General features: G+C 40.7%; 1 protein-coding gene across 7 annotated transcripts in view; it reads right to left on the bottom strand.

Moving 5' to 3' along the window:
* ESRP1 (epithelial splicing regulatory protein 1) overlaps nt 1-16848 on the bottom strand; it is a 75767-nt gene that overhangs the window by 28519 nt on the left and 30400 nt on the right. For 4 of the 7 annotated variants that reach the window (XM_033203508.1, XM_033203511.1, XM_033203512.1 and 1 more), the window contains exons 11-13: nt 14807-15025; nt 11976-12174; nt 6701-6869 (exon numbers count right to left, since the gene is read on the bottom strand). In XM_033203508.1, the coding sequence (XP_033059399.1) occupies nt 6701-6869; nt 11976-12174; nt 14807-15025 (587 nt within the window). The remainder of the gene's footprint in view (nt 1-6700; nt 6870-11975; nt 12175-14806; nt 15026-16848) is intronic. The other 3 variants (XM_033203510.1, XM_033203513.1, XM_033203507.1) reach the window with 1 other exon arrangement.

Raw genomic sequence — 16848 nt, 5'->3', positions numbered from 1 at the left:
TCCGTCTCAAAAAACAAAATTAAAAAAAAAAATTTTACCCCAGTTGTATCAAAGATTACAGAAAAAGGAACTCCATACTAGAGTTAACTTAATATTTGTTTCAAACACACAGCAAAGTGAGAGACTGCTTACACAAAACAAGATTACTGGATAAAGTCCCCTAAAAGAATTTAGTTTTCAAATAAATCCCACACTAGTTTTCAAACTAAATCCTATACTTGGTCTCTTCAGAGTGTTTGAGAAAAAAAGAAAATCCTATATTAGAAACTGTTTTGAAAGCTGTTTGTTTCGAGATGGAATCTCACTGTCACCCAGGCTGGAGTGCAATGGCACGATCTCGGCTCACTGCAACCTCCACCTCCCAGGTTCAAGCAATTCTCATGCCTCAGCCTCCTGAGTAGCTGGAATTACAGGTGTGCGCCACCACGCCCAGCTAATTTTTGTATTTTTAGTAGAGGTGGGGTTTCACCATGTTGGCCAGGCTGGTCTCGAACTCCTGACGCCAGGTGATCTGCCCTCCTCGGCCTCTCAAAGTGCTGGGATTACAGGCATGAGCCACCGTGCTCGGCTAAAAGTAGTCTTCTTGCTCAGCTGAAAGTACAAAATAAGACAGCTGATCCTTTTATAGATTTAGGAAAAAATGACATTTCAAAATGCAGTATTTTTATTTAAATTCTAGGTTAGAAAGCAAGTAAAATCCACTGTGATCCATGGACATTTGGGCACATTGGCAAAGTAATGGAAAGCAATTTCCAGATAGGCACATTCACAAAAGTTATTATTTTTGAAGATTTTTTTGGTTATCATTTATTTATTTATTTATTTTTGAGACAGAGTCTCACTTTGTTGCCCAGGCTGGAGTGCAGTAGCACGATCTCTGTTCACTGTAACCTCCACCTCCCAGGTTCAAGTGATTCTCCCATTTCAGCCTCCCAAGTAGCTGGGATTACAGGCATGTGCCATCATGCCTGGCTAATTTTTGTATTTTTAGTAGAGATGGGGTTTCCCCAAGTTGGCCAGGATGGTCTCGACCTCCTGACCTCACATGATCCACCTGTCTTGGCCTCCCAAAGTGCTGGGATTACAGCCGTGAGATAACGTGCCCTGCACAACAATATCAACAGTTTGCCAATCTTGTTTCATCTACTGCTATTGCTTTTCCTACTACCACCCCCACAGCCCCCAAGAACAAAACCTAGAGATCATTTTTTTAATCTGTTAACTATTTGTATCAGACATACCTTTAAATTATGTACTTTAAAGTATTAATGACTTTAAAGCAGAACTTAACCAAACTACAGGAGACAATCTTGATAAACACAGTAACCTTATTTCACCTCATATTGCCCTCTTTTAAACATTTCCCTGGTGGTGGCATGTGCCTGTAATCCCAGCTACTCGGGGAGCTGAGGCAGGAGAATTGCTTGAACCAAAGAGGCGGAAGTTACAGTGAGCTGAGACCATGCACCACTGCACTCCAGCTTGGGTAACAGAGCGAGACTATCTCAAAGAAAAAAAAATAAAGATATTGTTGAAACTTAGTGGTAGATACATAATCTCTCAACTTCTGTTTGCAAATGTCTACAATAAGGATTTTAAGTTATATTTGATTAATATGGTTTGAATTTTATAAGAAAAAATCCTTGGAAAAACAATTTTTTAAATTGAAACCAAATGTCTGTTAGGTGTTTTGACTGATAATTTTTCCTTGAGGTCCAATACATTTGCTAATTTTGTGCAATGGTAAAAAGAATTAAGCATATTTGTATTTTTATTCTCAGAAGGTGCATTAAGGTTTTTACATTAGCAAAGGGTCATTTCCTCCCTGAAAGCCATACTGAACTCTCGCTGACTGGTAGTAGACAGTGAGTTGCCCACAGCAGTTGTTCTTCTTTACATCATTTAGACACCTAATCCAAACTGAAAAAACTGATCATCGTAATCATGGCCACCAACAAAAATTACCTGGCACTTCTCTCGTATTATAATATTGCTTCATATTGCATCACTATTACTATTACTTCTAGCATCATTTCATTGGATGCTAAATTCTTGTTTGCATTTGTTATACTAAATATTTAACTTGTAAGAAAACTTTTAAATCAAGAATTCTCTTTTCTCTTGGTCCTATGAGAACACTTGGCAACAACAAGTGAGTTAGGAAGTAAACTGATTCCTGTATGTTACCATTGGCATAAACTAGGCAAAGTGTACAAGGGTTCTCTGTGTATTATTTTTTACAACTGCATGTGAATCTCAATAAAAATTTCGATTAAAATAGTAAACTGGAATGAGAAGGGCAAGTTCAAAATAGGAAATATAAGCATCTCTGAGGCTTGGTATTCTTCTGGTTCAACTACAAAGAATTCCAGGATAGAACACAATAACACTATACAACAAACCAAAGATAGAAAAACACATACATATTACTAAATATACATACTCATTCATTGAATCGTAACAAAAGCTGATTTTACAACAAAGGGTTATCCCAAGAAAGAAAATGGTTATTCCTCATCATAAAGCTTTTATACAAGCACGCACAGTTTATTTGTGACTACACCACTCATTAAAAAAAGTAAAACTTCCTGTGCTTCCTTTGATGGCTCAAAATGTTACTTGGCTGGGTATGGGTGCTCACACCTGTAATCCCAGCACACTGCGTGGCTGAGGTGGGAAGATTGCTTGAGCTCAGTACTTTGAGACCAGCCTGGGCAACAAAGTGAGACCCTGTCTCCACAAAAAGTCAAAAAATTAGCCGAGTGAGGTGGTGCATGCCTTTAGTCTCAGCTACTTGGGAGGCTGAGATGTGAGGATCACTTAACCCTGGGAGATCAAGGCTGCAGTGAGCCATGGTAGTGCCACCGCACTCTGCCCTGGGTGACAGAGCCAGACTACATCTCGAAAAACAAAAACAAAAGAGATGACATTACTTGTAATTTATAGTGTCATATGAAAGGCAAGAGATGCATAGAAGGTATGTATGTCATTCCTTCTTTGAAGAATCAGCCTGTCTCTCACCTATGCAACAACTTTGATGCAAAGGAGAATATTCTTTTGAGAAAAATGCGAGGTCAGAAGAAAAAGTAGGGCTTGATGTAATCAAAGAGAAAAGATGTGATGTAACTGATTTTGTATTGATAATCAGAGAGGACCCAGATGGAAAGCCCTTCTAATTATTTTCTGCCCTATGCTAAGGTATGAGTCACTGGATAACTGAAACCCTGTTTTGAGGGAGAGAAGGGGGTAAAAAGCCCAAAAAGAGAAAACAAAACCACATGAGGCATACAAGCTTTCATTTCACCTGCTCTTCCAGATGCTGTTATGACCGCCTCATTTATTTTTATTTTTGTTTTTTGAGATGGAGTCTTGCTCTGTTGCCCTGGCTGGAGTGCAGTGGCGCGATCTCGACTCACTGCAACCTCCGCCTCCCAGATTCAAGCGATTTTTCTGCCTTGGCATCCCGAGTAGCTGGAACTACAGGTGCCCGCCACCATGCCCGGTTAATTTTGGTATTAGTAGAGACAGGGTTTCACCATATTGGCCAGTCTGGTCTCAAACTACTGACCTTGTGATCTGCCTGCCTCGGCCTCCCAAAGTGCTGGGATTACAGGCGTGAGCCACCACACCCAGCCCATTTATTTTTATTTATTTTTTGAGACAGAGTCTCGCTGTGACGCCCAGGCTGGAGTGCAGTGGCACGATCTTGGCTCACTGCACCCTCCGTCTCCTGGGTTCAAGCAACTCTCCTGCCTCAGCCTCCCTAGTAGCTGGGATTACAGATACCCACCATTACACCTGGCTAATTTTTGTATTTTTTAATAGATGGAGCTTCACAATGTTGGCCAGGCTGGTCTCGAACTCCTAACCTCAAGTGATTTGCCCGTATCGAACTCCTAAAGTGCCGGGATTACAGGCATGAGCCACCATGCCAAGGCAGTATTTTATTTTTAGTAGAGATGGGGTCTCACTTTGAGTCTCAGGCTGGTGTCTAACTCCTGGCTTCCAGTGATCCTCCCACCTTAGTCTCCCAAAGTGCTGGGATTACAGGCATAACCTACCACTTGTGGCTTTTTTTTTTTTAATGGAGGAAATTTAAAAATAAAGAAAAACACAAGAGCTTCTGATTAATAATATCCCTAGAATATGCTGTTTCAGATTTCCCACTTATCAGAGTGGAGGCCAAAACATACTTGAGTATTTACGTAACAAAGTTTTTTAATAGACTCAAATGCCCAATAGTTTATGCCAGGTTAGAAATTAATGTTTTTTGCTGGGCATGGTGGCTCACACCTGTAATCCCCCAGCACTTTGGGAGGCCGAGGCAGGCGGATCATCTGAGGTCGGAAGTTTGAGACCAGCCTGACCAACATGGAGAAGCCCCTTCTCTACTAAAAATATAAAATTAGCTGGGTGTGGTGGTGTCTGCCTGTAATCTCAGCTACTTGGGAGGCTGAGGCAGGAGAATCGCTTGAACCCAGGAGGCGGAGGTTGTGGTGAGCCGAGATCGTGCCATTACACTCCAGCCTGGGCAACAAGAGCAAAATTCCGACTCAAAAGAAAAAAAAAAAATTAATGTTTTTCTATCAAAATTATAAAACATCTTTGGCATATGCTTCTTAAATCATACCAGATTTACAGCATAAATAAGAGCATATATTCCCATGCTTGAATGCTTTCATATTGTTATGTAGGTAATTTCACTAAAAGTGGAGAAATACAAAATATCACACTCTAGGGGTTCATTTGGAAGTATTAGCTTATATATAATGCACCCAACCTTCATTTTAAAAATTATACTTCTGTAAAACTGTCCTACAGAAATATACGCATGTCCCCTGTAACCCCAGCACTTCGGGACGCTGAGGCAGGTGGATCACTTGAGTTTGAGACCAGCCTAGGCAAAATGGCAAAACCCCATCTCTAGTAGGGGAAAAAAAGTTTGAGAGTGAGAGAGAGTGAGAGAGAGTGAGAGAGAGTGAGAGAGAGAGAGAGAGAGAGAGAGAGAGGGAGGGAGGGAGGGAGGGAGGGAGGGAGGGAGGGAGATAAAATCAAGTGTTTAAAGATCAACATGAGCTTTAATAGAGAAAAATTAAAAGTACAAATATCTACAAATAAACTTAAATTATATTTTTACTCTTTGGACATTATGAGGAAATTACAAGAATGAGGTAAATATACAAAAAAGAAGTCACTGACACATTTTCAAGTTTTTAAAAAAGGAACAAGAAACTATTAGACAGTACACATTAAGATGTCACATTATTTGGAAGCATACATGTGTATTACCAAACTGATAGTAATGGTTACTTCTAGACTCAGAGGTGTATAAAATGGGACTCTTCATTTTTACTCACTATATACTCCTACATTCAGACTTAATAATGAGCACATTACAAATTTTTACACCACTGGTAGAAAAATATATTGACCTACAGGCCCAGATCCAAAATTACAGGAGCTATTAAGCCATAAATGTCAGTTCCTTCTGCCTTTGGGGCTTCAGGATTCATGGCCTCATTTCCAAGAAACTCCTTCCTGTACCACTACTCAGGTGGCAAGTAGTGATGAAGTGGATATTCTACAATTATGCTATAGGAACGAGGACTCTGGCAGACATTCAGAGACACCAAGGATTCCATTCCTGACATTCTGATGACATAAGCAATTACTACAGCATCCAGAGAGGGTGGCAGACTGGGGCTGGGCTATGTGCCTGGCACAGTATTCCATCATGAACAATTACTCATGCTTCTCAGCCTTTTCAACCCTTCTAGCTGACAACTGTCATAGCCTTTTTCTTATTTTTCTTCTCCAGTGGAATAAAGAATATTTTCAATAGTATTAATGTTTTAAAAACTCCTAACAAAATAAAAAACATAATTAAAAGTGGCGACAAACTTGCCTGTTACTATGAGACCCCCAACTCTTATTTCCTAGTGGAAAACTGTACATTGGACAGTGAAGAAAAATACAATGCAACATAGCTGTAGGATCAGACAGGTTAGGTCCAAGACACTTATTATAAGCCTCACTTACATGCTTGTGTATGTACTCAAAATATTTTGTCTAAATAGCCTGGAAAGAAGCTAACATTCAGTCTCCCAACTCCCAGACTGACAACATTCTCTCCATTATACCCGAGTATGCTATGTCTCAGAAACTGAACACAACTAAAAAGCCAGACTTAAAATATATAGACTCTAAGAAAACACTGAATCATCTAATTCTGGATCGGTTTATAGATTTGGTTAAAGATTTAGGAGGAAAAGAATATAAGCCCTGGAATATTTAAAGCAACAGTTTTTATTCACTGTGCCATAACATGAATTCACACTACTTCAAAATACCATTGTTCCTGTTATGAATTTTCCTGTTTCATGATTCATTCATCTATTATTGCCACCCGATTGCAGTGATTACATCACTACTCACTTAGGGTCCTATGACAGGAGAGGTTAAAAAGGAAAGCTGTAGACATAGTTGACCTAAAAGATCATGCTGTCAGTATATGGTTAAAAGCTATACTTCTTGCACTTTGTCTTGAAACAACCTTCTTGGTCAGAGATATGACCAGAGGCTGTGGCCTGCCACGCTAACCTTCAACATGGCAGACAATATTCTTTTGTGAGCTCGGCCACTGGCTATCAAAGGAGTCCTTTGTTTCTGCCTCTCATTTCCACTTCTGTCAGAGCCTTACCTGGGATAGTACGCTGTGTAGTTCATGAAGAGCTGAGTGCCTGCTGGGTAGTACGCCGTGGAGGGCTGCAGTGCTCGTGGATTCAAAATCACAGAGGGCTGATAAATGGCAGCTTCTGTAGGAATAACTGCAGCAGGAGCTGGAAATGTGTAGGAGGGAGGAGACAGGCCTAGATACGCAAAGAGAGATTCTTTGAGACATGTTTGTAACAGCTGACATGCACGTGCTAGCACTAAAACCATAAAGTCACTGCTCCATCTACACATTTTAAAGAAAGAGACCATAGCTCTTTATCCTATCCCAAGCAATTTCCTTTTGATTATGTAGTTAACACATAGAAGTATCTGAATTCCACACAGTCAACCTAAAAAACAGTTCTTAGCCTGAAATTCGGAAACACCAACATCAAGTGGATTTTCATGTCTTCTCAACCATTTCAAAATATGTAATTTTTTCCCCTCATGTTCCTGAGTGCCAGTTACTATAAACCAACTCTCAGAGGAAAGAAACATGGAACTGACATTTAGTGTAAGTTTCACACTAGAGGCTACAAAATATTTTAAATTTTAAGTTATGCTTCTACTCCCCCTTGTTATCTACCCATTAGTACAGCATCAAATGAGAAGTGTTATGATAAACCTCTCTTGGCCACTACCACACATTAGGTCAAAGCATAGACTGTGCCAGAAGGAACTGACCTAAAAGGAATGAGCAGATCAACTCTGCATTATTCTCACCTAAAGGCAACCCACATGATAGACTTTGAAGCTCATTTATATTTTCAGAACTTTAAAAAGAAAAAAACCCAACCTGGGAAATAGTCCCGAAGGAATTGATGCCTAAATCTTCCTGGGAATCAACTAATAAAAAGCTGACTCCGATTAAATTTAAAAATGGGCCCAAACTCCATTGTCTTCTGGTTATCCAACATCTTCTAGGTTTAGAAACAGAAGACCAGCGGCTGGTCACTAGCCTTCACTTGTAGAATGAACACAACCATCCGGGCCATCTATACCCAACAGAAGAGTTAAGACGACATGCTGAATTAATATGGGGTGCCTGACTTTAAGCTTCATACCTAGAACCACCATATTTTGCAATCAGCAGAGGCCCAAGGGATAACTTTTTCCCATAAAAATCTCCAGGCTGACTTCAAATTGTCTTTTGTTCTTATGAGTTTCTACATTTCCATGGAGATGAATAAGACAGCAAGCTAAACATGGGCATACAGACCAATGATCAACATACTGATCTCACATTTAACTTGAGGGCCTCTTTCACACTCATCAAAAACCTTGCAAGAGAAAGACCAACAATACAAATTGAGGCACCTAAGTCTTACAGAAAGTTAAGCAGCCTGTGCTCATATTCTGATTTCTTTTATTTTTTTAGTAGAGACAAGGTTTTGCCATGTTGGTCAGGCTGTTCTCAAACTCCTGACCTCAGGTGATCTGCCCGCCTTGGCCTCCCAAAGCACTGGAATTACAGGCGTGAGCCACCATGCCTGGTTCATATTCTGATTTCAAAACTATCAAGCAGTTCATTACAGGACAGTGCCTCACATCAATAAGACAAACATACATGGCTGGGCATGGTGGCTGACACCTGTAATCCCAGCACTTTTGGAGGCCAAGGCGGGCAGATCACGAGGGCAGGAGATCAAGACCATCCTGGCTAACATGGTGAAACCCCATCTCTACTAAAATACAAAAATTAGCCAAGCATGGTGGCGCATGCCTGTAGTCCCAGCTACTCAGGAGGCTGAGGCAGGAGAATCACTTGAACCCGGGAGTCAGAGGTTGCAGTGAGCCGAGACTGTGAGCCGAGATTGCGCCACTGCATGCCAGCCTGGCAAAAGAGCAAGACTCCATCTCCAAAATACACAAAACAAACAAACACACATAGTAGGTGTAATTCTATTCAGTTTCAAAAAAAGGTAGAAATTTTTGATAACCAAACAGATTGGGCTGTGATGTTTTGGGCATTCCTCAAGCAAAAGGATAGCTTTTTTTTTTTGATATTGAGTCTCATTCTGTTGCCCAGGCTGAAGTACAGTGGCACAATCTCAGCTCACTGCAACCTCCACCTCCTGCGATCAAGCGATTCTCCTTCCTCAACAGCTGGGATCATAGATGTGCACCACCACTCCCAGCAATTTTTTGTGTTTTCAGTAGAGATGGGATTTCACCATGTTGGCCACTCCTGACCTTAGGTGAGCCACCTGCCTCAGCCTCCTAAAGTGCTGGCATTACAGGTGTAAGCTACCACGCCCAGCCTAGGATAGCTACTCTTCTATATCTAAAGGAGTGTATATGCACTGACTATAAAAATGAAGTTATCCATAAAACATTCCTTCTTAATAAAGTAAGGTAACAAACTTTAAAATATCAAGAAGACTTTGGCAACATTTGTCAAATTTAACAAGAAACTCTTCAGTGGGGGAATGATAACCACTTAACTGCTTTAGTACTTGAGATTAGATTTTTAAAAAATATGCAATTTCTGTATGTTTTGTGGATATGGTATAACTAACTAGGCAACCACCTAAAGTGCGTTGGCAAGAAAAAAAAAAAAGTCCAGTAGAACAGGTATTAGTTACATAAAAATTGGAATTTTGTTTTTAAAAAACTAAGCTCTTGGCCGGGCGCGGTGGCTCAAGCCTGTAATCCCAGCACTTTGGGAGGCCGAGACGGGCGGATCACGAGGTCAGGAGATCGAGACCATCCTGGCTAACACGGTGAAACCCCGTCTCTACTAAAAAAATACAAAAAACTAGCTGGGCGAGGTGGCGGGCGCCTGTAGTCCCAGCTACTCGGGAGGCTGAGGCAGGAGAATGGCATGAACCTGGGAGGCAGAGCTTGCAGTGAGCTGAGATCCGGCCACTGCACTCCAGTCCGGGCGACAGAGCAAGACTCCGTCTCAAAAAAAAAAAAAAAACTAAGCTCTTCCACTAAAAAGAAATATGGCTAGGGCCGGGCGCGGTGGCTCAAGCCTGTAATCCCAGCACTTTGGGAGGCCGAGACGGGCGGATCACGAGGTCAGGAGATCGAGACCATCCTGGCTAACACGGTGAAACCCCGTCTCTACTAAAAAAATACAAAAAACTAGCCGGGCGAGGTGGCGGGCGCCTGTAGTCCCAGCTACTCGGGAGGCTGAGGCAGGAGAATGGCGTGAACCCGGGAGGCGGAGCTTGCAGTGAGCTGAGATCCGGCCACTGCACTCCAGCCCCGGCGACAGAGCAAGACTCTGTCTCAAAAAAAAAAAAAAAAAAAAAAAAAAAAAAAAAAAAAAAAGAATATGGCTAAATGTTTTCATCATTTCTAGTAAGTATTAAAGGTATATTCTTTTTGAGGCGGAGTCTCGCTCTGTCGCCCGGACTGGAGTGCAGTGGCCGGATCTCAGCTCACTGCAAGCTCCGCCTCCCGGGTTTACGCCATTCTCCTGCCTCAGCCTCCCGAGTAGCTGGGACTACAGGCGCCCGCCACTTCGCCCGGCTAGTTTTTGTATTTTTAGTAGAGACGGGGTTTCACCGTGTTAGCCACGATGGTCTCGATCTCCTGACCTCGTGATCCGCCCGTCTCGGCCTCCCAAAGTGCTGGGATTACAGGCTTGAGCCACCGCGCCCGGCCTAAAGGTATATTCTTATGGGAACTTTTGAAGGTAGGATCTTGCTCAGTTGCCCAGGCTGCAGTGCAGTGGCACGATCATGGCTCACTGCAACCTCAATCTCCTGGACTCAAGATATTCTCCCACCTCCGCCTCCCCACGGAACCACAGGTGTGTGCCACCATGGCTGGCTAACTTTTAAAAACATTTTGTACAGATAGGGGTCTCGTTATGTTGCTCAAGTTGGTCTTGAGCCCCTGGCCTCAAGTGATCCTCCCACCTTGGCCTCCCAAAGTGCTGAGATTACAGGTGTGAGCCATTGTACCTGGCTGACACATGGATTTTAAATCTTTTTTATTTGGGGGTTTGTGAGGAAAAATGGGTAAAAATGAAAGTCTTCAGATGAAAAATCTGTAATGACCAGGAGGAGGGACAAGTGAAAGGATATTCCAAAAGCAGAATTTGGGTCACACAAGAGGCTTTATCCTACAATGTTTGACAGATTATCACTAAAGGATATCGTAAAAGCTACTGACGTTACCGGTGGTTTATATACTGAAGACATACAATTGAGATTACTGTAAGATCTCTTAACCCAATTATAAATTTCCAAAACTTCATACTCATTAATGATCAACTCTAAGATATTCACCAACAGCAAGCAGCAGGTAAATGGAATATTAGCATTTAGAAATTCAAAAGATAAAAAGGATTAAGCCCCACTGAATGTTCTACAAATAATACTTTACCAAACAAGATTATTAGTATAGGTCCATCTTATTAGAAAGTGAGGTGCCCAAATCCCCCACTTTATGGGAATCAAGCACACAATCCAGTTTACTTTCTTAGTTATCTTTGAACTGTACTGCAAATACTATATTCTTTAAACATATCCAACAGGCCTAAGAAGGTACATCTTACTTACAGGGGAAATTGTGTAAAAAAAGACTCAAATTTTAACATCAGATCCCCATATGTTCCTTATTCACTAACTAGAACTTCATGGACTACAGGGCTTATTCCCCTCAAACAGGATTCCAGATGGCTTGCACCCAGGTGCCAATGAGCAAGAGCATGGCTTGAAATTAAGCACTGATCCTGTGATCCAATGGAAACTTTGGCTAATTAATCTATGTGTTTTTGTTTTGTTTTGTTTTTTGTTTTTGCTAACTTGCTCATTCCAGATAGCCTGGAGAGCAATAGAAATGCTCAAAAATGTTCAAAAAATACTTGATGCTCAAAAAGTTCAACGCAACATGTGCATCAAACCGACCTTCTTAAAGGTTAGTATGTTTTAAAAAAGAAAAGAAAAACAATCCAGCCATACTTTTATTTTGACTTTAAATGCGTACTAAAATTATCTATATAGCCAGGTTGCCTCCCAGAGTCAGTGCTTATCTGGAGCACACTAAGCTTCAGAAATCAAGTGCTTATCACTGGAAAAGCAGGAATATAATTTGAAAGGAGGTATCTGTAGCATCTCTAATTATGGGTGTCCACAACCAAGGTCTTAAATGATTACCAGATACTACCGATTACAGATGGGAGAGCCTTATATAACCACCTCACCTGCCTCAGAAAGAACCAGGGGCACAGAGAGTTACAAAAGCAGCTTAAGCACCTACCAGCATATAGCGTAGAATAGCGCCAAGACCCAAGAAAAACTTACATGGTAACTTACATGGCGGTGGGGATAAGCCATTTCGATTTAAAGTGCCCCCCATTAACACAAAGTTCATCTCCTCAGCTGAACACTGAAAGACTTCAACATATCTGTCCTTCATGTTTTTTTTATGACACTTCTGTGCAGCCATAAATGCTCTGTCCGCAGACTTCATCTGGATAAAGGCATCTCCTGACGGGCGGCCCTGAGTGTGTGGGGGAAGAATAAAAACAAAAGGAGACTGTCTCCTTCAACAAGGAAATGGTTGCTTACAGAACATGCAAAGTGACAATCACCCATAATACAGATATTTCAGCCACAAAATCCGGGTGATGGTGTGGTCTGCTGGAACCTGACTTGCATTTCATCATCTGATCACCAGAATGACCAACAAAACCTTTAAGAAACAGTTTTGAGAGCTCATAGCTGAAAATGGGCCTTTTTCACGTCTGTTAATTAGTATCAGATTTACAAGGTTTTGAAAGGGTCTCCTTGTGATGACTGTGATTTCAAAATATAGGATCGTATATTAGTTTTTATTCTCTTCTGAGAAATTTGATTAAATCTCATTCAATTGAGAAAAGCTAGTAACAGAACCAGCACTGGAGTTTTAGGTACTCTCCTACAGGAAAATGAACAAACCGGTGTTCTTTTTTGGCTCTCAGTTCATCACTGACCTGCCACATCCCTTTCACTCTTCCCTTATCCCTGAGGCCTAGGTTGGAATGTAGCTTGGGGGCAAGGAATTTGGGAGGTACAAGGCCCAGTGATGATTGGTGAGAGCTGTATGTATCATCAGCCTTGCTTGGGAGCCCTTCTCTCACTCCTTACAGCTCTACCTTGGTCAAACAGGTATTACTAATAGATATTTTCTATTAGTAATAGCTTGCTAAAATCCCCTATTTCAAACCAAGACTGTAGATTTGTGTTCCACAGAGGTAGAACGCCTTAGTTTTATTGAGCATGAATGTTTTATGGGGGAGAAAAAGACATGATCAGCTTATAGGACTACTTTCTTATTTTATGGTTTTCTCAAAGAACTATGAAATTATTACCATGCAAGTTACCATTAGAGTTACCATACCAGGGAAACTAGCAACAAACCCAGTCCAAGGTAGAAACCTAACATCTTTAAGGCAGCTAAGAGTTTGCCCATCATCTAAGAACCTTTCCCCAAATGTAATCGCAATAGGTCACATGAGTCAAAGAGAGACAAATACTGTTGTTAATCAAAGAGTAATGGCCTCTGGGTTATTAGAAGTGGTGACTCAATAAGAAACCAAATAATTCCCTGGTGATGCTTAAATGTGGGCAATTTTATTCATTAAAAACTCCTACCAGTGAAGCATGCTGAGGGTCAGATAACAAGTTGTATACTATTAATATTGACTAAAGATTTAGAATGAGCATGTGCTGATGCAGAAAACTGGTATAGAAGGCAAGGGTTCAGGATGGTTTTCTGATTCCTTGTATCCAATGGTACGTGCTTTCCAGTGAGACAAGATTACAGTTATGAAAGTGACCAAATCTCCAAGTGAAAAGGTGAGAAATTAGCAATTTAGGGGAAAAAAATTGAGTATTTTCAATATAAGCCTACATTCAATCCTTAATCCTCAGAAAACATTTTCAAAAATTAATATAGCTTTGCATTTAATAAAGAGTTTCAGGCTGGTTGCAGCGGCTCACGCCTGTAATCTCAGCACTTTGGGAGGCCGAGGTGGGTAGATCACCTGAGGTCAGGAGTTTGAGACCAGCCTGGCCAACATGGTGAAACCCTGTTTCTACTAAAAATACAAAAATTAGCCGGGAATGGTGGTGGACACCTGTGATCCCAGCTACTCGGGAGGCTGAGGCAGGAGAAATGCTTGAACCCAGGAGGCAGAGGTTGCAGTGAGCAAGATCACACCATTGCACTCCAGCCTGGGCGACAGAGTGAGACTCTGTCTCAAAAAAAAGAAAAAAAAAGTTCCAAAGGTTCAATTAGAAATACCTGTCTTGTGGGTTTGTAGAATTTTATGCTGCTTATGACAGCACAAGATACTGTTAATTTTCCAGCAAACATAATTTTCTTTAACCAAAAATTAGATGACAATAATCTAGGAAATACTTTACATTTGCATACAGAAGAATTCCATTAGATTTTGATACAGGCTTCTCAGCAACTCATTCATTAATACATTTGAGAGCCTGTTACGATTCACACATACTGTTCTTTCTAGGTGGTGTGGATACAAGTCCTCAATGAGTTTGCTTGCTATTGAATGTAATTTGATGTCTAACATGTATATATTAAATATGAAATAAGCCATTTCTAGATAGTCTATGGATACAAAATATTCTGGAACAGGTATGCTTATTTGTTAAAATAAGCATCATCCATGATTGCTGTAACACTACAGCAGAGTTGCAGGGTTGAATAGCCAAAATAAGAAAAATTGTGTCAAGACTGATAATGTATGTGGTGCCTACTTGATGCTATTGATAATGTGATGGATATATATGATGAAGGAATCAAAACTGAATTTGAATTATTATACTAATGATAGCATTATTTTCAGTTCATTCTAAAGACTTCTTGTATTTACAGTTAAGTCTTTCCTTAAAGACTTAGTGTGTAACTGAGGACTATGTACTTTTTAATTAGATGTAAGTAATTTAAGACTAATTTTATTTATCAAAGACTAATTTTACCTAAATTTATCTAAGACTAATTTTATTTATCAAAGACTAATATCTAATATTAGATATTTCTAATAGATTATCTAATATCTAGTATTAGATATTCTCATATGTAGTGAGAAAAAGCAAACAAGTTTTCCACTAAGTATCTTTCTTACCTGGTGATTCAAAACCATGTGAACCCCATGAGTACGAATATCTGTGGCGAACTCCCCCAGGAAATCCAGGATGTCCTCAATTGTGGCTGCATAGGGAAGACCTCGAAGGCGTATACAGTCTCTAACATTTGTGGGGGGCACAAATTGCTGAGGTAGTACTGGAATAATGGGAGGGGTTGGAAGTGGAATGAGAGGGGCCGAGGAGAATCGATTCAGCACCTGTACTCAAAGCAAAACAGAAGTGATTTAGAGCTGTGCTACTCCCCCGCTTTCTGCAGATCAGCAATGGCATCACTGGGAAGCTCGTCAGAAATGCAGAATCCAGCTTCACCCCAGACCTAATCAATATGACTCTTCATCTGAACTAAATCTTCAAGTGATTCAGAAGTACATGCAAGTTTGAGAAGTAATGGAGAAAGGGATTCATGCATTTCAGCAGGGAAAGCATGATACTCATTTTGTCAAATACACGGTGAGGTGTACAACACAAAACACTTAAACACTTAGTGTCTACCTGTAACAATGTATCACTATCTATGAGGGACTATTATCCCTAAAGCTGCCGCTTTTTATACAATTCTGAACATATCACTAAATATGGACTTTTGAGCAATGCATTAGATATCATTTCACTAAGTATACACTATTCCCCTCATTACCTTCATACTCCACACCTCCAAACCCAAGAAACAGAGAATGACCCAGTAAAAGAATCACAGGCCAAAAATCACTCTGGATTATATTAAAATATAATGAATAATAGCACAAAACAGAATGGGTGGATATAAAGAACTGAAAAGAATCATTTCTTGACTATAAAGGTGAATAGTAATTTAGTTTCCCTGTGAATTTGAGACAGTGTTAAGACAAAAGATCTTGCATATCTTCTAGATTCACGGAATTCAGCTATCTTGGAAATGGATGGTGATAGGTCAGGCGAATTTCAGACAAAAGACTGCCCTTAGGCAACACTCATATCACAAGGCTCTTGTCCACCTTTGCCTCAGAGCATGCCAACTAGTTCATAATACTAGAAGTCCTCAGGCAAATGCCATCTGTGGCATCTCCAGGTTTTCTGAACAACTTAATCACTCTAGCCTTTAACATCCCATAAACTGACAATACAGAAGAATCAATGAACCCCTCCCCAAAACATGCACTAATTTCCCCACTCACACCCTGCTCAGTTGCTATCTGAGTAAGAGGGGACAAAAATCAAACAGCACCACCAGAGAAATGGCATGAAAAAGAGACAGGAAAACTTTAATAAGAAATTATATAAACAGGGGCCGGGCACGGTGGCTCACACCTGTAATCCCAGCACTTTGGGAGGCTGAGGCGGGCGGATCACGAGGTCAGGACATCAAGACCATCCTGGCTAACATGGTGACACCCCGACTCTACTGAAAGTACAGAAAAATTAGCTGGGCATGGTGGCGGGCGCCTGTAGTCCCAGCTACTCGAGAGGCTGAGGCAGGAGAATGGCGTGAACCCAGGAGGCAGAGCTTGCAGTGAGCCGAGATCGTGCCACGCACTCCAGCCTGAGCAACAGTGCAAGACTCCGTCTCAAAAAAAAAAAAAAGAAAAAGAAAAAGAAAAAAGAAATGATAACAATCCAGATGCAGCAAAAACATTAGAAGAACAAAAATAGAAAATTAGTGTAGTAATAGATAAACTCAGGACAGGAAATGGTGAAGCATCTTATGATACCTGACAATTAAGAGGTGCTCAAATATTTACTGAATAAAATGATTACTAGTAATGAAGAAAAAACAGTGGAAGAACCTATGACTAGTCCAAAACTTATTAAATACATCAGGAGGGATGGAGAAGTAGAGAGAACACACACCCAAAAGCAACTCATAGTAGAATCATAGAGAGGCAGCCTACTCTATTCCCAAACCAACACACAGTAGCCCAGGACCTGCAGTAGCTTATTCTAGGCCATGATTTCATAAAAGAAACTCTCCTTCCAAGTAAAGATCTGAATCCACATCTCTATCTAGTTTTTTCTCCTGGTTTGGGAAGAATGTGTGCCATGT

This window comes from Trachypithecus francoisi, unplaced genomic scaffold, assembly GCF_009764315.1.
Source record: "Trachypithecus francoisi isolate TF-2019V2 unplaced genomic scaffold, Tfra_2.0 Lachesis_group7, whole genome shotgun sequence".
NCBI classification, from domain to species: Eukaryota; Metazoa; Chordata; class Mammalia; order Primates; family Cercopithecidae; genus Trachypithecus; species Trachypithecus francoisi.
This window is presented reverse-complemented; position numbering and strand designations above follow the sequence as displayed.